This window comes from Bos taurus, chromosome 9 (genome assembly GCF_002263795.3).
Source record: "Bos taurus isolate L1 Dominette 01449 registration number 42190680 breed Hereford chromosome 9, ARS-UCD2.0, whole genome shotgun sequence".
Taxonomy (NCBI): domain Eukaryota; kingdom Metazoa; phylum Chordata; class Mammalia; order Artiodactyla; family Bovidae; genus Bos; species Bos taurus.
Window position 1 is genome coordinate 86,822,002 of NC_037336.1, and position 21,381 is coordinate 86,843,382.

Consider the following 21,381-nt stretch of genomic DNA (forward strand, 5'->3'; position numbering starts at 1 on the left):
GGCACTGTGCTGAAAGATAATGCCTCCAAAGTACAGATTTACTTTTAGTTTGTTCACTTGGAAAATCCTAATATTAAAATCTCAGTTTCTTTCCTAGTTAAAAACTTGAATTTTCAGTCATCTATTCGCTCCAAATACCAGACCACCTGACCTGCCATTTGAGAAACCTGTATGCAGGTAAGGAAGCAACAGTTAGAATTGGACATGGAACAACAGACTGGTTCCAAATAGGAAAAGGAGTACGTCAAGGCTGTATATTGTCACCCTGCTTATTTAACTTCTATGCAGAGTACATCATGAGAAACGCTGGGCTGGAAGGAGCACAAGCTGGAATCAAGATTGCCGGGAGAAATATCAATAACCTCAGATATGCAGATGACACCACCCTTATGGCAGAAAGTGAAGAGGAACTAAAGAGCCTCTTGATGAAGGTGAAAGACGAGAGTGAAAAAGTTGGCTTAAAGCTCAACATTCAGAAAATGAAGATCATGGCATCTGGTCCCATCACTTCATGGGAAATAGATGGGGAAACAGTGGAAACAGTGTCAGACTTTATTTTTCTGGGCTCCAAAGTCACTGCAGATGGTGACTGCAGCCATGAAATTAAAAGACGCTTACTCCTTGGAAGGAAAGTTATGACCAACCTATATAGCATATTCAAAAGCAGAGACATTATTTTGCCAACAAAGGTCCGTCTAGTCAAGGCTATGGTTTTTCCTGTGGTCATGTATGGATGTGAGAGTTGGACTGTGAAGAAAGCTGAGTGCCGAAGAATTGATGCTTTTGAACTGTGGTGTTGAGGAAGACTCTTGAGAGTCCCTTGGACTGCAAGGAGATCCAACCAGTCCATTCTGAAGGAGATCAGCCCTGGGATTTCTTTGGAAGGAATGATGCTAAAGCTGAAACTCCAGTACTTTGGCCCCCTTATGCGAAGAGTTGACTCATAGGAAAAGACTCTGATGCTGGGAGGGATTGGGGGCAGGAGGAGAAGGGGACGACAGAGGATGAGATGGCTGGATGGCATCACTGACTCGATGGACATGAGTCTCAGTGAACTCCGGGAGTTGGTGATGGACAGGGAGGCCTGGCGTGCTACAACTCATGGGGTCGCAAAGAGTCAGACACGACTGAGTGACTGAACTGAACTGATTTGCTCCAAAAGGATAATACCATTTTAAATTAAGGTATCTTTTTACTTGGATTTTTAGGCACTATGTACAAACAATTTGGTACTTTCTTTTCAAGAAACAGAGGGGGAAGATAAACTGGATGGAGGGAAAGAAAAAAGCAAACATGCAAGAAAATTTGTAACTGAAATTTTAGCTAGCAACCATCAGAACCAATGACAAAATCAAATTTCAAGCAAAAACTACTAGATTTGAGTTTTCCCCCATACTAAGGGTACATAGAAAGGTCTAAATTAAAGCAGAGGCTATGTGGCACACTTAAAATTGGGTTTGGATGACCTGGGAAAATATCATAGAGAGATGTGGAAGAGGACACCAACTGTTTCTTCTGCCTGCGCAGCACCCCTTCTTATGATAAGAGAAGCTCTCCTTTTCATTTGTACATAAATCATCTCTTTCTCATTCTTACTCCACTACTTCAAGTAAGGCCAACCTCTGCTGGAGTCCCAGGAGAGTCTAGGCACAAGCGTGTGACTCAAGCAAGGCCAAACATTAATCACCGGAGTTTTGCTGGAACAACTGAGAAATGAGGACTAATTCTCAGGGATTACCATTAGGACAACAAAAATAAGACTTAAACCTCTAACGGTGATCTTAGTCACCATATGGATCTGCTAATGTCAAAGTCAACCCAGAGGTAAAAAGAGCCAAATGTTTAGACAAAAATAATTCCCAAGGACATCTGAACTGCTGGATCCTGCTAGACCTAAAAATCTAAAACGTAACCTGATAATTCCCAGTTATGTCACCCAACATACTATTCTTATTGTTTAAATTGATTTGATTACTTTTTTTTCCCCTTTATCAGCTGCACCTGCAGCATGTGGGCTCACAGTCCCCAACCAGGGATGGAACCCATGACCCCTGCATTAGAAGTGCAGAATCTTAACCACTGGATCACCCGGGATTAGATTTCTGACACTTGAAAATGAAAGTTCTTGACAATATAACAAAACAATATACAGTTAAGTTTTTAAGTGTCTGTACCAACTCATGTGAAAAACCCTGGACAGATTTTAATATTTAAGTGGGACTACCCTAGCGCTACAGTGGATAAGAATCTGCCTGCGAGAATCTGTAGGGGACAGTGGTTTGATCCCTGGTCTGGGAAGGTTCCACATGGTCATGGAGCAACTAAGCCTGGAAGTCACAACTACCAAGCCTCAGAGCCTGTGCTCCACAGCAAGAGAAGCCACTGAAACCAGAAGCCTGCACAATGCAACTGGAGAGTAGCCCTCACAGCACACAGAAAGCCTGGACAGCAAAAAGGACCCAGTGCAACTGAAAATAAATCATTTAAAAAACAGTATTTGTCCATGTATGGAAGAAATCAACACAATACCATAACGCAATCATCCTTCAGTTAAAAATAAATTAATTAAAAATAGTAATGATAATATTTAAGTGGGCTTATTCAAAATAGAGGCCTTGAGCCATGCTCACTTTGAGAGATTCTGGTGGGGCAGGGCACATAAGAGAGAGGCAGTCATCTGCAGAGCAGTCAAAACCAAGACATAAGAGGCAGTACAATTTTACTCCTTGAGAGAGTCCACATGATGAAAAGGAGAAAATCAAGCTGGTTTCAAGGGAGCCATAAACAAAATTCAGAGAGGCAGGAGCTCTAAACTGCAGGCACTGGTTTGTGATTGAACCTCTGATCAAGTGAGCAGCTCAAGGTAGCACCCTCCAGATAAGATTTAAAGATGGTTAAGATTTTCCTAGGCAATACCAGGGAAGCCAGTAAAAAATAAGTTGTTTGATACATTTTATAAACTGCACTATAAAAAGAAATACTACAAATTAGCACTTTGTAAGAGGCTTTCCCTCATAGAAGAAAACAGTCCTTTTTCCTCAATACAAAACCCTACCTTATATACCTATGGCTGATTCATACTGATGTATGGCAGAGGTCAACACAGTATTATAAAGTAATTATCCTCCAATTTAAAAAAATAAATTAAAAAAATACAGTAAAAAATAAACTCCCTACATTAAAAAAATAATCAAATAATTCTTTTTTTTTTTTTTGTAGTTAATACTAATAGGTGGTCAAATAATTCTTAAACAGTAATAGTAAATACTAATGAGTTCTTATGAGTCACGGTCTATATTAAGCAGCTGAAGTGCACTGGCTGAATCCACCCTCCAAACATTAGAGGTCAGTTCAGTTTAGTCGCTCAGTTGTGTCTGACTCTGCGACCCCCATGGACTGCAGCACGCCAGGCTTCCCTGTCCATCTCGAACTCCCAGAGCATGCTCAAACTTATGTCTGTTGAGTCAGTGATGCCATCCAACCATCTCATCCTCTGTTGTCCCCTTCTCCTCCTGCCTTCAATCTTTCCCAGCATAAGGGTCTTTTCCAGTAAGTCATTTCTTCACATCAGGTGGCCAAAGTATTAAGAGTTTCAGCTTCAGCATCAGTCCTTCCAATGAATATTCAGGGTTGATTTCCTTTAGGACTGATTGGTTTGATCTCCTTGCTGTCCAAGGGACTCTCAAGAGTCTTCTCCAACATCACAGTTTAAAAGCATCAATTCTTTGGCACTCAGCTTTCTTTATAGTCCAACTCTCACATCCATAGATGACTACTGGAAAAACTGTAACTTTAACAAGACAGACCTCTGTTGGCAAAGTCATGTCTCTGCTTTTTAATATGCTGTCTAGGTTGGTCATAGCTTTTCTTCCAAGGAGTAAGCGTCTTTTAATTTCATGGCTGCAGTCACCATCTGCAGTGAGTTTGGAGCCCAAGAAAATCAAGCCTGTCACTGTTCCCATTGTTTCCCCATCTATTTGCCACAAAGTGATGGGACCAGATGCCATGATCTTAGTTTTTTGAATGTTGAGCTTTAAGCCAGCTTTTTCACTCTCCTCTTTCACTTTCATCAAGAGGCTCTTTAGTTCCTCTTCACTTTCTGCCATAAGGGTGGTGTTATGTGCATACCTGAGGTTATTGTTATTTCTCCCTGCAATGTTTATTCCAGCTTGAGCATAAACATTAGAGGTAGGTCCTAAATTACTGTCCTCCTCTTATAGATAAAACAACTGAGCAATAGGAGAGGAATTCTCCCACAGGTAGCTAGCTGGGAAAGTGACAGAAGTGGGATCTAAACCAGGCCATCTGACTCTAATGACCCCATACTTAGCCATTCATTCTACTGAGCTTACATTTTTAAACACCAAGTTATTCTGGAATACTGGTAATTTTTTCCCCTGAAGAGAATTTTTCAAAATTATTTAAGAGGTTCTCTATCAGACACCTACTGTGGGATGGACTATTAATAATCCATAAGAACCTGTCAGAATTTACATCCTGCCTTATGAATTATCACAGTTGAAGGAGAAAAAAATGGGAACTGAAACAGGAAGAAGCCTTTACAGAAAATGGATAACGTTAAATTTTAAGGGTTTTTGTTTTGTCTTATTCTGAGCCTAGGAAGGAAGATGTAGTATAATGTTAGCATGATCATCTAAGATTTTGGCCACCATGACTAAGAATGTACATCTTTGTCACTATTTATATAATAAATGCAACTCTGTGTTCATGCATATAACTAAACAATTTCTTAAATGAGGTAAGATGGAAACAGTTAAGTGAAACTTAAAGTCCAAAGTCTAAAAGCTACTGAATTCAACCCACTCAGTCAGAACTTGTTGAATTATATTTTGTCTACTGATACTCAGATGAATGGCAGTGGAAGAAAGAAAAAGAAACTCGAAGAAGCAAAGAACTGAATTCAAAGATTATGTCATTAAATTCCAGGTATTTGATACAGTGAATAGATCAGAGGTAATCTCAGTTCCATATTTACTTGTGATTTTCACCTTTCCCCATTATTTACCAATACTGAATTTACTATATTAAAACGAAGCCTGGCTTAAAAAACATAATAATTTCACATTCCTATAGCAGCAGATCAGTAACGCAGATCCCATAGCATAAGCATGTCTGTAAGCTAACAGCCATTCCTCCAGAGAAAAGGAGTCAAAGAGAAACACAAGTAATCCATGTTAGTAAAAAGTTTCTAAGGATGGAGGAGCCTGGCAGGCTACAGTCCATGGGGTCGCAAAGAGTCGGACACGACTGAGCAACTTCACTTTTTCCTTTTCACTTTCTTTCAAGGGCACAGGAACCATACCCTGGGCACAAGCGCATCCTGCCTGGTGATTCTACACCATGGAGTTAGTTACAATTAATTTTCTTCCCTTCTAGAAGTAAAGAATCATTAGAGTTGTCTCAAGCATTCACCATTTCGAACAGAAGACGAACAAGCTTCTCAGACTCTCCTCTGTATTTGGAAGTCAGAGTTGATGAAGAGACATTGAAGAATGTTGTCTTACATTCCGTTGCTACTGCTTTAGCAAGGAGGGTCTTTCCTGTGCCAGGTGGGCCCACCATTAACACTCCCTGTTGGGAATATAACAGTGTCAGCAAAGGTTTGTATGTCGTTGTTCTAATTCACAAGAATTCCATTATTAAGAATCAGTCTTCAACCAACTTACACGTAATACTGAGGTAAGTTAAAGACAAAGATAAACAGAAGGATATTTTATCACAAATTTATTTTTTGCATTACAAAAGTAAGGTAATTACACATTATTAAAAATTTGGAACTAAGAGATGAGAAAAAATATAATCAATATTATAGTACTGATATCATACCCTAACACACGTACCATTAGGATCTAGATATATTTCCTGCTAGTCCTTTTGCTCAAACAAATTAGTTGATTTTTTTTTTTTACATGGTTGTAACTCAAGGTATGTCTAGAATTTTGTATCTTGCTTATTACTTAGCATTTGAAGAATTCCAAAAAACAAGTACAGAGCGAGCCATTAGCACATTTCCCAAATCCAGGAGTTATTTGGATACTTTTCAGATCAGCGTGTGACTTTTATGAAGTACTCATTAAGGTTTCCTTGGTGGTTCAGTTGTAAAGAATCCGCCTCCCAAAGCAGGGGACACAGATTCAATCCCTGCTCTAGAAAAATCCCACATGCTACAGGACAGCTAAGCCCAGGCACCACAACTACCAAGCCTGTGCCCCAGAGCCCGGGAGTCGCAACAACCGAGCCTGCGGGCTGCAGCTACTGAAGCCTAAGAACCTTCCTAGAGCACGTGCTCTGCAACAAGAGAAAGCACCGCAATGAGAAGCCCGGGCACCGCAACTAGAGCAGCCCCCAGCTTGCTTCATCTCGAGAGAGCCCACGTGCAGAAATGAAGACCCAGTGAAGCCATATATAAATAAACTTTTTAAAAAAGGAGTACTCATTAGATGCAGATACGTCTTATTAATTTCTTAAGAACAATTCCAAGAAATACAGATACAAGTTCTGCAACACAACATGTAAAATGGAGTATTTTTGTATTTAGGCAACTTGTTCATATTTGCTAAGTTCATTATAAATCTGCTATGTGTATATCTTTTCAAAGATCACACTGCATCTGTTTCCTATTCTGGAAACCTTGCAATAGTTTTTCGTCTGAATAACACAACATATTTAAATTTTTCTGTACCTGCTCTACGTTCTACTCCCCCTTCCGTCAACACAGGTAAATATTGGCTCTCTACACAACGCATTTGCCGTTTGCTTTGACAATGTTGTTAACAGTAAGAAACTTACTTTCCATGGTCTCCTAATGCCTTTAAAGAATTCTGGCATCCACATTGGTAACACCACAGCTTCCTTAAGCAACTTTTTAGCTTCTACTAAATCAGCAATATCATCCCTGAAAGAGAAGATATTTGATTAAAACCTTAGACCACATATTTAGTTCAGTGCAGTCATTCTTGAGAGTCACTGAAAGCACATGGTTTTATGTTGCCGACAGAACGTGAAGCCTCTTCCTAGGCGCGCGTGAACTAACACACTGTGACGAGCTCCTGCCACACCGGCCAGTACACACACAGGGCACAATCTGCATCTTCAAGTCTTGGCACTGATGATTTTCAGCTTGGTGAATGAGAACACAGGTCTATAGGCCTACTCTTTATTATTATGCCATCTTATTATAAATTTCTGTTCTTAAAATGCTCATTCCATAAATTCCATAGTTTAGAAATAATGAGCCCACTAAAAAACAAACATAAGAATAAACATAGCAGAAAGCAGACACAGGTTGTAATTCAGCTGCTTCGCCCCCTACTCTACCAAGAGGTGGACAGCAAGGTTAGTAGAAATTGCCACAAAATCATCATCAACCACAAGACCACCACTACTGCAACTACGAGTACACATGGCGTGATAATATATTACGATACATGACGTGATAATATATTTTAAAATATCCCCAAAACTGCACCTAAAAATAAAGTTTTAACAAAAAATATATAACTGAATGTGCCTAACTTTGTGGGAAATGGAACTTTAGAACTTGTGATAAATTTTAGTTCAATTAGATATAGTATCTATTTTTTAATAATTTATGAAGTATAGTTGATTTACAATGTTATGTTAGTTTCAGGTGTACAGGAGGGTGATCCAGTTAAATATACATAGAGCATCTTTTTTTTTTTTTTATTCTTTCCCCTTATAGATTAGTACAAAATATTGAGTATGGTTCCCTGTGCTATATAGTAGATCCTTGTTGATTATGTATTTCATATATATCAGTGTGTAATATGTTAATCCCAAACTTCTAATTTTATATTAATAAAGTTGAGAACCACTGCCCTAAGTAAGAGGATATAGGAGCAATATGTATTGTATAAACCTAAAGATAACCAGCAATACATACGCATACGAGTGACTGCCGTTTTACCTTTAAAGAATGTCCCCAAAAGAAGATGAAATTTTTGTGATCTTGTTGACATTCTGTACATAGGATTTTTAAATTTAATAAAAGTTTCATTATTTATTTCATTAAATTAAAAAATTTAAACAAAAACTGGTACAGCCTGAATCAAAGTGAAGTCTTTCATTATGTGTCTTCTGGTTCTATCCTCAAAGACTGATCTTCAGCGCATGCCCATTTCTGTTCCAAAAAGCAACATCCAGTTGTTTTGCTGTGCTATAACTTACCATCGAACATTGGGATTCTGAGAAATTATATCCCTTTCCAAAGCTTCTACTAAGTCCTTATCATACCCAGTACTATCAAATTTATTTGTCTCTGGTTCTGTAGCTGCAGCAGGTGATTTGTTCTACACAAACAGAGGAAAAAAACATGAGCTTAAGATTAACTCAAACACTGTATTTCATTTCTATGAATCAGAAAGAAAGACTGGACTCAAGTGACATTTTTATAAAAGTTAATGTAACAGTACAAGTAATAAGGACAGAATCAAAGACTGTTAAGTCATCATTCTACATCAACATCAGAGTTTCATACTGAATTTTTATTTTTATGTAAAAAGTATGACAATCGTGTTAAACAAAAATATTATGCATATGAACTGACAACAGAAAAAATTAATATTGAGATAAATTGTGGTCACTAGTGAATATTAGATATGTATATTTATCTCAAAGCTTTAGAAGAGATAAGGTTAAGGACAGATGGTTTCTTTAGGTAAGATAATAGGTCAATCTTTAACACCTACTCAGTTCCTACTGATGCTCCAAAAACACTTTTTGATTATTCCCATATTCCCCCAAGAGACACCTCATCCCTTAGAAGAGATTTCCTCCCATCCTCTGTGATGTCAGTCATTAGGGCCACAAAGCTGCATGCTAAAGCACTCCAAGGCACAATGACAAACTTACAGGACACTGCAGGATATCTCAAACTTTTGAGAGAAACACAAAAACATCTATTTGAACACTGGGTGGACTGCCAGCTCAATGAAACCTAATAGAGAGCCCATAAACAGGTCCACACGAATATTCCCCCCAAATTTTTGAGAATGGTATAAAAATCTTATTGAAATATATATTATTTATAATGTATTAATTTCTGCTGCACAGCCTAGTGACTCAGTTATACATATATATATTATTTTTCATATTCTTTTCCATTATAATTTATCACAGGATACTGAATATAATTCCCTGAGCTTTTCAACAATCCTTTTCAACAAATGGTGTTGGAGCAACTGAATATGTATGGGCAAAAAATGAACCTTGAGCTAAGCCTCACACGTTACATAAAAATCAACTCAAAATACATCATGGACTTATATGTAAAACATAAAATTATAAAACTTTTAAGAAAAAAATTTTTAAAAATTGGGATCTAGGGATAGGCAAAGGGTTAAGAACTTGACAACAAGAATACATTCTATAAAAGGAAATACTGCACTTTACCAAAATTAAAATCATTTGCGTTGTGAAAGATCCTGCTAAAACAATGAAAAGACAAACTACACACTTAAAAAAAATCTGCAAAATATATATCTGACAAAGAACTAATCTCTAGAATATATAAAAAAACTCTTAAAACTCAACAGTAACCAAAAAAAGTCATTTGTATAATGGGCAACAGACCTGCCCATTATAGAAGAGACATTTCTCTGAAGAGTCTTGGTTCTGTGCTCTTATTTCCTTTTCTTAAGTCAGCTTGTACAGCGACTGTTTAGAAGAGTAGACTAACTCAGCATAGACTGTTAGATGGTTGAGAAGAACAGCACTGGGGACTTTACATTTGCTATAACCCAGTTTTTACTTTGCCCAGGTGGTGTGGAGGGGCCTTTTGGTACAACGAGCCAAACAAATGATCCGGTGCTTTACCATTTCACAGGCTAGGTATGTGCCTCAGTCAAGGGAGTGGGGAGGTGGAAGAGAGAGGATTGAAACTAAATTCTTAGAGTCCTATCTGCTTCTTACTGCAAGGGAGCGTAAGCATTCAAATAATATTAACTAGCACTGAAATCCCGGTTTATAAAGCTCATTCCTCACTAACAGGAACCAGGGAACTAACAGGAACTAACAGGAACCTTGTTTCCTGGAGAAGCAAGGGTAAATACAGGAGGAGCCTGGAACACACTATTTTGTCAGAGAATGGTGAGTACATGTTAAAAAGACTTAAGATCCAGCTTCAAGGGTCTCCCGCTCCTCAAATCCTGGACAATTTAAGCATCAGAAAGATAGTAACAAATTTTAATTCATTGAATAAAATAAAAATCCATGAGTCCATATAGATAAAATTAAATAAAGGGGAAGAGATAGAGCTTTTTCTTACAATTCAAAGTCAATTAATTAAAGAAGAGATAATAGCATTAGAAAATGATTTTTCAATTGTCAGAGGAGTAAATGATTCAGGCAAGAACTCGTGGATGCTGAAACAAATAAAATTTTGATGAGAAACAGGATATTTATATAATCTCAAAAGTATCTCCCCACAAATGACTATAAAGGGAAAAAGAGTAACTTTATAGTGGAGAGACTTGGCAGACGCCACCCTAACCAAGTGATCCAATTTATCACAAGTAACAGAGCAATAAACACCCTGTGTGCCTCCTTATATGATACGCTGAGGAGAACAAAACTTCACTTCAGTGGCACTCCTGCCAAGAACGCACAACCTTAATCTAATCACAAGGAAACATGAGGTGAACCCAAACCGAGGAACATTCTACAAAATAACTCTTTAAAAAGGCCAAAAAAGATAAAGGCTGAGGAAATGTTCACATTAAAAGACGCTAAAGAAACGTGACAACCAAATGCAACATATGCTTCTATATTGCGTCCTGGCAGGCGGGGGGGGGGGCTATAAATGACATTATTAGAGTGGCAAAATTTTACAGAAGTCTGTGGATTAGATAACAGTACTGTATCAATGCAAAATTAATGATTTTTGATCACTGCTTTGTGTTTGTATGAAAAAAATGTCCCAGTATTTAGAAAACCAACACTAAAATATTTAAGGGTAAAAAGGCATGATTCCTACACTTACCTACCCTCAATGCTTCAGGAAAGATCAAGTATACAGAGAGTAAATGATAAAGCAAAAAGGGTAAAATATTAATAAACGGTAAAAATGGGTAAAGAATATGTTTCTTTATTACCAAGATAGAAAGTTACAAAAAGCAACCAAAAATATTTGTTGAATACTGAGTAGGAAAAATCCTACCCCAGGTGCAGTGTGACTATGGTTTTATTACAGTAGCAGATTTAATTCCTAAAAATTATTAATATTTGTACAGTCTTCACTTTTAAGGTTAATAAATAACTTTTTAACTTATAAAAATCAGTAACATTTACCTTTTCTTCTCTTCCTTTATTCTGTTCTTTCTTTTCCCGACTACGAACAGCTTTCCCTCTGTCATTGTGAAGATTGTGTGTGGATGGACGGTGAACTCTGACAGCTGTACTTGGACGGTTACCCTGTGGTTTAGGGTCACTGTACTGAGAAGACTGGCGCTTTCTAGGTCCTGGTGATGGTCTAATCAAAGACAAGATCATGAAACTCATAATCAACTCTTGGAGTTGGTACAAATATAGAGGAACACACACAGTGTGTAAATCAATCTATGACTTGAAGCAATGGCAATAACTGAACACAAGACAGAACTGCAGGTCACTGAAAGCTAAGATCCAGCACTGAAACTGGACATGTCTGTGGTGCAGTATGGTTACATGGCAGAAACAAAGGAAGGCAAGTGATTACCACCTCGCTTTTGAAACGAAACACCTGTTGTATAGCAAGGATAAATGAAAAAATAGCTTGATTCTTGAAAACTGAAAAGAGAGCAAAATAATCAGAGAAGGGAGTTTTATCAAACGAAAAAGAACAAAGCAAGGTGTAGAAATCACATTTATGTACTAACATACACACAGCTTGGTACCATTTTATTTAGAATATATCATAGTTCTCATGTTTTAATTAATAAAATTTAATCATTTTTCATTAATCATTTTTTTAAATCATTTTAAACACAAGCTGGAATCAAGATTGCTGGGAGAAATATCAATAACCTCAGATATGCAGATGACACCACCCTTATGGCAGAAAGTGAAGAGGAACTAAAAAGGCTCTTGATGAAGGTGAAAGTGGAGAGTGAAAAAGTTGGCTTAAAGCTCAACATTCAGAAAATGAAGATCATGGCATCTGGTCCCATCACTTCATGGGAAATAGATGGGGAAACAGTGGAAACAGTGTCAGACTTTATTTTTCGGGGCTCCAAAATCACTGCAGATGGTGACTGCAGCCATGAAATTAAAAGACGCTTACTCCTTGGAAGGAAGGTTATGACCAACCTAGATAGCATATTCAAAAGCAGAGACATTACTTTGCCAACAAAGGTTCGTCTAGCCAAGGCTATGGTTTTTCCTGTGGTCATGTATGGATGTGAGAGTTGGACTGTGAAGAAAGCTGAGCACCGAAGAATTGATGCTTTTGAACTGTGGTGTTGAGGAAGACTCTTGAGAGTCCCTTGGACTGCAAGGAGATCCAACCAGTCCATTCTGAAGGAGATCAGCCCTGGGATTTCTTTGGAAGGAATGATGCTAAAGCTGAAACTCCACTGCTTTGGCCACTTCATGCGAAGAGTTGACTCATTGGAAAAGACTCTGATGCTGGGAGGGATTGGGGGCAGGAAGAGAAGGGGACGACAGAGGATGAGACGGCTGGATGGCATCACTGACTGGATGGACGTGAGTCTGAGTGAACTCCGGGAGTTGGTGATGGACAGGGAGGCCTGGCGTGCTGTGATTCATGGGGTCGCAAAGAGTCGGACACGACTGAGCGACTGATCTGATCCGAATCATTTTTCCATTAAAAAAACCCGATACAAGCACTGGCTATGGATAGTTACAAGAACTCATGTATGGTGCTTTGCCTTTATGTAGATCACTTCACCTTTATTTTTGTGGCAGAATTGAGATCTCTCAAATACTTATTAGGCTCCTACTATTATGCTTCTAGACTTGGTTGGGGTAAGATGAGCAATAAAAATGGTAGGGGAGTCCTGTACTCAAATACCTCAGGTAGAGTTAAGAAAGAAGATACACAAGACTAGGCAAATATACCAGAAAATGTGAAAGAGACCTAGTGCTGTGGCAATGGGAATGGCCTCTTGAAGACACAAAGCAAACTGGATCTGGAAACACCCTTCTACTTTAGGAGTTGACCTAAATAAGATGGTACAACTGCAGATAAGAAAATGAATGAGGAAAAGCAAGAAAGCAAGATAAGCTTAATCTACATAAAGGTCATAAAGACAAACTATAAAGATACAACGATAAACACTAAAGGACGATACTGGAGCTTCCCTGGTGGTCCAGTGGTTAAGAATCTGCCCGCCAATGCAGGGACACAGGCTCAATTCCTGGTCCCAGAAGATTCCACATGACACGGAGCAACTAAGCCTGTGCTCTGCAACAACAGAAGCCACTGCAAAGAGAAGCCTGCTCACCACCATGAAGAATAGCCCCCACCTGCCACAGCTAGAGAAAGCCCTCGCACCGCAACGAAGACCCCGTGCAGCCAAACAAATAAATGTTTTTTGATAAATGAAAAATGAACTAAAAACAAACAAAAAAAAGATGATACTGAACAGATAAGCTGGTTCAGTAAGTAGATCTAAATATCACCAGTTCAAGAGGCTTGGCTGTTAGCTGACTGTCATTGAAAAGGTTTTAGAAAGACCAGTCTCATAATGAATAAGATACACTGATGAAAGAATCACAAAAAGCAGGGAGGCATTATCAAGGCATAAGATGAGAGCCTAGCTTATGGAGTGATGATAAAAGTATAAAAGACACACTGTGAAAAAAGAGACCCCTAGATATCTTTCATATTGAGAAATGAGAATTTGGGAGGATGATAAAGCCAAACCAATGTACTGATTTTTATGAAAGGAATGATGGGGGTTCAATTTTGAATTTAGAAACTTGGGTAGCCAAGTAGGGATACTGTTTTAAAATACATATTTTTTCCCTTTAAAAAAAATAGACACTGAAATATATTTAAGTAATAAAGAATTTGAAAAAGTCACGTGTGTGTGTGTGTGTGTGTGTGTGTGTCAGTCACTTAGTTGTGTCTGACTCTTCGATCCCATGGACTAGACCCGCTAGGATCCTCTGTCCATGGGGATTCTCCAGGCGAGAATCCCGGAGTGAATTGCCATTCCCTTCTCCAGAGGAACTTCCCAACAAGGGTTAGAACCCTGGTCTCCTGCATCGCAGGCAGATTCTCATCGTTTTTGAGTAGCTCAAATGGTAAAAGTCACCTGTATCCCCACTATCCAGAGTTAACCACTTAACATATTAGTTTATTTTCTTATAGTTGCCTTTCATTTAAACAAAACTGGAACCATTACACATACATACTCCCTGGAGGAGGAAATGGCAACCCACTCCAGTATTCTTGCCTGAGAATCCCAGGGACAGAGGAGCCTGGTGGGCTACCACCCATGGGGTCACAAAGAGTCAGACACGACTAAGTGCCTAACACACACATACATACAAATGCTCTTATTTTTCTCTACTCATTGTATCATGAAGCATTTTTAGTATCCTTTCCATCATTACCTCACACATGACTTTTAATGGCTAGATGGCAGTCAGTCACATAAAATGTACCACACTTAATCTACTTTTTGGGGGGCAAAACCACATGGCTTGCAGAATCTTAATTCCCTGACCAGGGATCGAACCTGTGCCACCTACAGTGGAAGCAGAGTCCAAATCACTGGAACACCAGGAAAGTCCCTTTATCCACTTCTTACTGCTGTTCATTCACCCGAGAAATAATTTACTGAACTATTACTACTGACAGGCACCACTCTGAATTCAAGATAAAAATTAAAAAAAAAAAAAAAAACTTTAATAAAAGCCTTTACTCTCACAAGTTTACACAGCAGTGTGTATGGGGGGCAGATGGGGTTTCAATGAAGAAATAAACAGTACATCAGATGATGCTAAGTGCCATCTAAGAAAGTATAACAAAGAAGGGTAGGCGATATGGAATGATACTGGCAGGCTGATCAGAGAAGGCCTTACTGAGGCAACATTTAAGTTGAGACTTCAAAGAAATTCGAGAACAAGCCATCAGACACCTGAGCTGAAGGAAAGCTGAGTGCAGAGAACTGAGGTGCTTGCATCTGACTCATTCAAGAAGGCAGAACTGCAAGCAGTGAGGCCACAGAGGTGGTGGGACAGGGGCTCACGGGGTGGCGCTGAGGGACATGCTGAAAACTGGGTTTTATCCAGTGAGGTGAGAAGATGTTTGAGGGACTTCAGCTGACTTTTAAAAGACAGTTTAAAAGAATTATACCTAATGGCTTTACACTATTTTTAATCGTCCCTCTGAAAGCCTTCAATGAAACTCCTTGTACAGACATGTTTGTACACAGCACTAGAAGAGAATGCAGGATCGACTGACTCTGTTCCTAAAATGGGATTAAAATTTAGGCGATGTCATGGTTACAATCCCCAACAGAGTTGAAAGAATAAGCTTTCTCCAGTACTTTTGCCTGGAAAATCCCACAGACAGAGGAGCCTGGAAGGCTGCAGTCCATGGGGCTGCTGAGGGTTGGACAGGACTGACAGACTTCACTTTCACTTTTATGCATTGGAGAAGGAAATGCCCACTCCAGTGCTCTTGCCTGGAGAATCCCAGGGACGGGGGAGCCTGGTGGGCTGCCATCTATGGCGTCGCACAGAGTTGGACACGACTGAAGTGACTTAGCAGCAGCAAGCATGAGTACAGATTAAGACTAACAGAAAAATAAAGAGTTTTGAGGGATATTCAGCTGAGGAAGCCAAGTTAAATAAATTACAGGAAGAAACAGAAAGGTGTAGCAAATAAAGTCAAAGAGGAGGACTTTGTAGCTAATAGCTATCCAGGGCGTTTAAAATCAGAGACAGAACAAAATATGGAAGAAAGCCAGAAGCAATAAGGAGGGACCCTACAGCTCATCATTATAGACTTTTCAAGATGAAAAGCTCACTTAACAACTTTCTACTACCCCAAAGAGAGAAACCTCCTGCCTCCTCTTGTTAAGATTGCAGCAATCAAACAGTTCATTAAATCTGAAATCACCTGAATAATCACTGGGCACATCTATTCACTGGAAAGTTCTTACCAGTAACTGAGAAAGGGGTTATGGTGCTGTTACAGACTGAATTTTTGTATTCCTCCCAAACTCATTATGCTGAATTCCTAAACCCCAGTGTAATCATTTGGAGTAAGGAAGTAATTCAAGTTAAATAAGGTCATAAGGGTGGGGTCCTGATCTAAGAATTAGTGTCCTTATTAAGAGACACCAGAGAGCTTGCTATTTCCCCTGCCATGTGAGGATGCAGAGAGGAGGTCAGCTACTCAAGAAGACTCCTCACCAGAAACCAAACTGGCTCACACCTTAAGCTTGGACTTTCTATAGATTTAGAACTGTGAGAAATAAGTTTCTGTTGTTTAAGTCACCCAGTCTGTGGGATTTTGTTACGGCAGCCAGAGTGACCAATACAAGGGGAAAATGATGATTCTGCAGAAGGAGGGACAAAAAGAAAGTTAAGCAGGAGTAAAACATATTTATAGGCAAGATAAAATAAAAACACAACTTCACTCATCTTTTATTAGTTCTACTTTGGAAATTAAGAAAAAGTAAACATAGATGTGGAAAAATTTTCAATTTATTTATAATAAGATAAAAGGGGTTAACCAGTGTAGGTTATATTCCTTAAAAGTGCAGCAAACAACCCTTTAAAAACAGCAAAGAATAGGGTCTAAGATGGCTTATAAATCACCTATGTTTAGGTAACTATAAAGAGCAAGGTACTTTACCTATCTAAGCTTAAGTTTTCTCATCAGAAGTTGGGGCTAACAGTTTAGTACCTACCTTCTAAGTCTGTTTTGAGGATTAAATAATATATGTAAAACAACTGACATGGTACTTGGCAACACAGTAAATGTACAGCAACTGTCTACTATTAGGATTAAAAAAAATGATACAAAGTTATATATTATGGGTATAGCACAACTACAACCATGAAAATAAACAATGTATAAAGGACTAGAAGTTGCACTAGGATGACTGTATCATTTCATCTCTACTTTTATGAATTTTCCTGTTTTTCTTTAATGAGCCTACTGCTGTAGTTTTGAGGGTTTTTTTTTTTAGTGAATTCTAAAATAAAACAATATACACACACACACACAGACACACATATATAAAAGTACTTAAGAGTAAGGGTAAAACGTAGTAAATATTCAGAAAGTATCACCGTCAATAACAGAATAGTAGTACTTGTATCTGGAGCTGAAAAAAATGAAAGTGGCTAAAAACAATCAATGCCCATTAGTCAATCCTAAACTGGAGAAGATACACTTCGGTACAGTACTTTTTAAAGTGTGATCCACCAACCACTTGGATTAGAATCGCCTGCAGACTCCTGGGCTCCCCTGCTATTATACCCGACTCTCTGGGATTGAAACCCCAGAATCCACATTCTGAATGAGTTCACCAAGAGATCTTTATGTATGCTAGAGTTTGAGAATGACCAATATGGCAGAGAGTGCTAGCTTTGTAACCACACACATCTGGGTTCAAATCTTAACTCCACCAGCTACTAGTTTTGTGATAATGGGGAAAAGTTACCTAACTTCACTGTATCTCAACTATTTTACCTGAAACACAGAGAAAATATAACTAATTATTTGGAAGGCTTATTGTGAAAAATAAATACGATAACATGTGTATTCTGTATTACTGCTCAGAACCACATGAGTACTCAATACCTAGCACCTGTCATAAAATGTAGTCAAGGAGTAACAGTTGCAATGATAGAATGTTAAACATCTAAAAAGCACCTGAGCAATGTTTTAATGCAAGGCTCTCAAACTGGTTAAGGGGCAAAGAAAATGAAAGTCACTGTTCTTTGTAGAATGCTATTGTACACTGCTGCTGCTGCTGCTAAGACGCTTCAGTCGTGTCCAACTCCGTGGACTGCAACCCACCAGGCTCCCCTGTCCCTGGGATTTTCCAGGCAAGAGTACTGGAGTGGGTTGCCATTGCCTTCTCCGCTATTATACACTAATATATTTAAACACACAATACAAACTAGGAAATCTATTGTGTAAGTAAAACAGATAAATGACATCCACTTGCACTCCTGTCAGTTAAAAAAAATATGCAGTGGAACTAAGCATAATTGGCTCTTTTGAGCATTTCAGTAAATAGAAACTTTCACTAATTGTTCATTTGCTGGCACCAGGTAATAGCAATCTGGAAATAAAAATGTCAGAATAAAACCTATAATTGAGAACATTTTATCTTTTTTTCCTGTTAACTAAAAAGCCCACTTTTCAATTTTAGCAGCAGTGTAGCTTGATAAACAGCAGTGTTCTGTGACAGCTTTTTGAGAACTACCGTTTCAGTCTAATTTCCTCACTTTACGTAACAAAATCTGAGGTCTAGAATGGTTATACGCTTTTCCAAAGCTACAGAGAGTGGCAAAGACAGACTCACAGCCCAGATATTTCAGTCTCCATCCCCATGTTCCTTCCATAAGGTGGATCTCTACTCCTTTGAGCTCGTTCACAAAAGAATATGTCTACCTAAATTTCATTTACTGAAATGGGTCACAGAATCACACAATTCACAATTTAAGTTACAAACGGTATTTAAAAAAACAAACCCTTGCCCATTCCCGTCTCAGCCCCTCAGTCCTCCTCCTGGACAGGACCAATGCGGATCCGTTCTGTGTCAGTTTGTTTCTTAAAGGGTCTCCACTTACCTTCGTTCGGCAGGTACGGGCAAGGACCAGACTTCTCCCTCAGAAGCTGGGAGCTCGTGTTGTGCGGCTTTTAATGGAGTGCTGTCTAGTTTAAAGCTCTCTAGTGTTTTCATGATATCCTTAACGTGTTTCGCTTCCACATTTATTTCCTGCCAAACCTAATTTCAAAGGAGAATATGGTTCTTTACATTTCTATAACTAATAAATCACTGCCAAATTAAGTTGGGCCATTTATTAAGAATGCTAGAAGCCTCCATTTTGACATCAGGTATCCAGGAAACCATACCAAAATGTTTTGTTGAAATTTTAATAATGGCTCATAAATTCTTTATTTTTAATTACAAAATTAATTCTGATACAATGAATGAAGTGTTCTGGCTAATTAGGCCATTGTCACTGACTTGTGACGACGTGCATTGTAAGTCAAAGTGCACAACAAATTTAAAAGTTAGCTGTACCTTTAAAGTCTGGTAAAAATATTACTTCTGCAAGTTGTGCTTTGATGGTTCTTATGCTACTTAACTGACTTTAAAAACGTTCATCAGAATTGACTAATTTCACAATTCACTAATGGAATGCATCCCACAGGTTGAAAAATAAAGCTTCAGAAGACAAATGGCTCAATTTACATACAACCTATATATATATTCTTAAAAGCTGCCTTGACAACTTTAAAATGATATATATTTCATATATATATATATACATACATATATATACATATATACACATGTGAAAGAAATGAAGCTAGCAATGTTTGGTTTTAAAACTAAATGATTTAAGTATCCTTTCTTTCTCTCTGCTTTTTCTTTTAAAAACACATTTAATCTTGGCATTTCCCCAGTGGTCCAGTGGTTAAGACTTCCCCTTCCAATGCAGGGGGTGCAGGAATGCAGGTTCAGTCCCTATTTGGGGAGTTAAGATCCTACACGCTTTGGGGCCAAAAAATCAAAACATAAAACGGAAGCAATGTTGTAACAAATTCAATAAAGATTTTAAAAAACACACTCAATCTTTTATTTATATTTATTTTTGGCCATAGCACGTACCTTGCAGGTTCCCACAACAGGGATTAAACTTGTGTCCCCTACAGTGGAAATGTGGAATATTAACTACTGGACAGCTAGGGAATTTCCAATTTAAATATTCTCATAAAAAACTTTAGACTTCTTAAGTAAAAGTTGCTGGCCTAAGAACAAAAGGTCTTAAAAGTCTTTCACTGGCAAATTTAAGACACTTTACAAAATATTTTCCCCTTCTAACGTAAAATATGAAGAGGCAGATTTAAGGAATGAGGTTAAGTTCAAAGAGGTAGACTATTTTTCTGTTAAAGAAATTAAGGACAAATATGGAATATTATTAAAAAGGCAGTTTAGCAGAACTTGAAGGTAATATTCTATCTAGAAGATCAGCTCAAAAAGACTATTAATTTCTATAACATTTCTCTCCTGGGACATTGTTGAACCTTATTATAAATGACACATCCAACTGGACGTGTAAGTTCTATAGTTTCTACCTATAAATTTCTTCCTTCATGGCTCAGTGATAAAGAATTCGCCTGCAATGTAGGAGCCGCAGGAGACTTGGGTTCCATCCCTAGGTCGGGAAGATCCCCTGGGGGAGGGCATGGCAACCCACTTCAGTATTCCTGCCTGGAGAATTCCATGGACAGAGAAGCCTGGTGAGCTACAGTCCATGGGGTCACAAAGAGTCAGACATAACTGAAGCAACTTAGCAAGCACATAAATTTCTACTGCTCCTCAGTGGCTAAAATTCCTCACATGGGATTCAAGTATGGTCTGATTTATGATGTTCTATAGGGAATATGGTACATGTGAGATTCAGGTGTCATTTGCAGTTTCAACAATGGCTTAATAAAGTCAATTCTAATTTTACCAGGTCAAAATGTGATCTAGAAAAAAATTTCAAAACCATTCCTATTAGATTCCAAAAATTAGAATAATTGAGTAGAACCTATCATACTGATGATGGCGAATATGACACACTGTTTTAAGTAACATTATATACAAATCCATATAATAAATTATACAGTCTTTATGCATAGCTGCAAAGCACTATCTATTTAAATCTGAGTATTTTAAACCACTGAAACAAACAGCAGTCACGAATCTTACCTGTTGCCATTTCTGCTGGAGGTATGTATCTTTGACTGAGTACAGATACTTGTTCATTTGGTCAAGAACTCCCTGATAATAGACCATTGCAGAGTCGTAATTTCCCAGCAATGCATATTCACGGGCCAACTTCACATTCTCACTAATCATAAGAAGACTCATGCTCAACTACAAGCTAAAAAAGAAAGAAACATTTCATATTAAGTCTTTTAAAAATAAGTACTACAAAGAGTTTTTTAAAAGCATGCTTTCCAAGGATCCCTGAAGAAGCTTGCTTTCACACACACTATATTTTCTATCTCTGTACATTTGCTTATGATAATCTCCACTCCTTCAGAGAAATTTCTTAGTTCCCACAGTCAAACCCTACCTATGTGTCAAAGTCCCACTCAGATCAGTACCAATTTTCCCAGTATGTCTACCTTCCAAACTTGTCAGTTCA

The 21,381-nt window shown here is 38.3% G+C and overlaps 1 protein-coding gene across 5 annotated transcripts in view; it reads right to left on the reverse strand.

Moving 5' to 3' along the window:
• KATNA1 (katanin catalytic subunit A1) overlaps positions 1 to 21,381 on the reverse strand; it is a 34,709-nt gene that overhangs the window by 5,187 nt on the left and 8,141 nt on the right. For all 5 annotated transcript variants that reach the window (XM_059889600.1, XM_005211032.5, XM_059889599.1 and 2 more), the window contains 6 exons: positions 20,940 to 21,114; positions 18,805 to 18,962; positions 11,329 to 11,509; positions 8,209 to 8,330; positions 6,811 to 6,916; positions 5,434 to 5,592 (listed from right to left, as the gene is read on the reverse strand). In XM_059889600.1, the coding sequence (XP_059745583.1) occupies positions 5,434 to 5,592; positions 6,811 to 6,916; positions 8,209 to 8,330; positions 11,329 to 11,509; positions 18,805 to 18,962; positions 20,940 to 21,101 (888 nt within the window). In that variant the 5' untranslated portion in view covers positions 21,102 to 21,114. The remainder of the gene's footprint in view (positions 1 to 5,433; positions 5,593 to 6,810; positions 6,917 to 8,208; positions 8,331 to 11,328; positions 11,510 to 18,804; positions 18,963 to 20,939; positions 21,115 to 21,381) is intronic.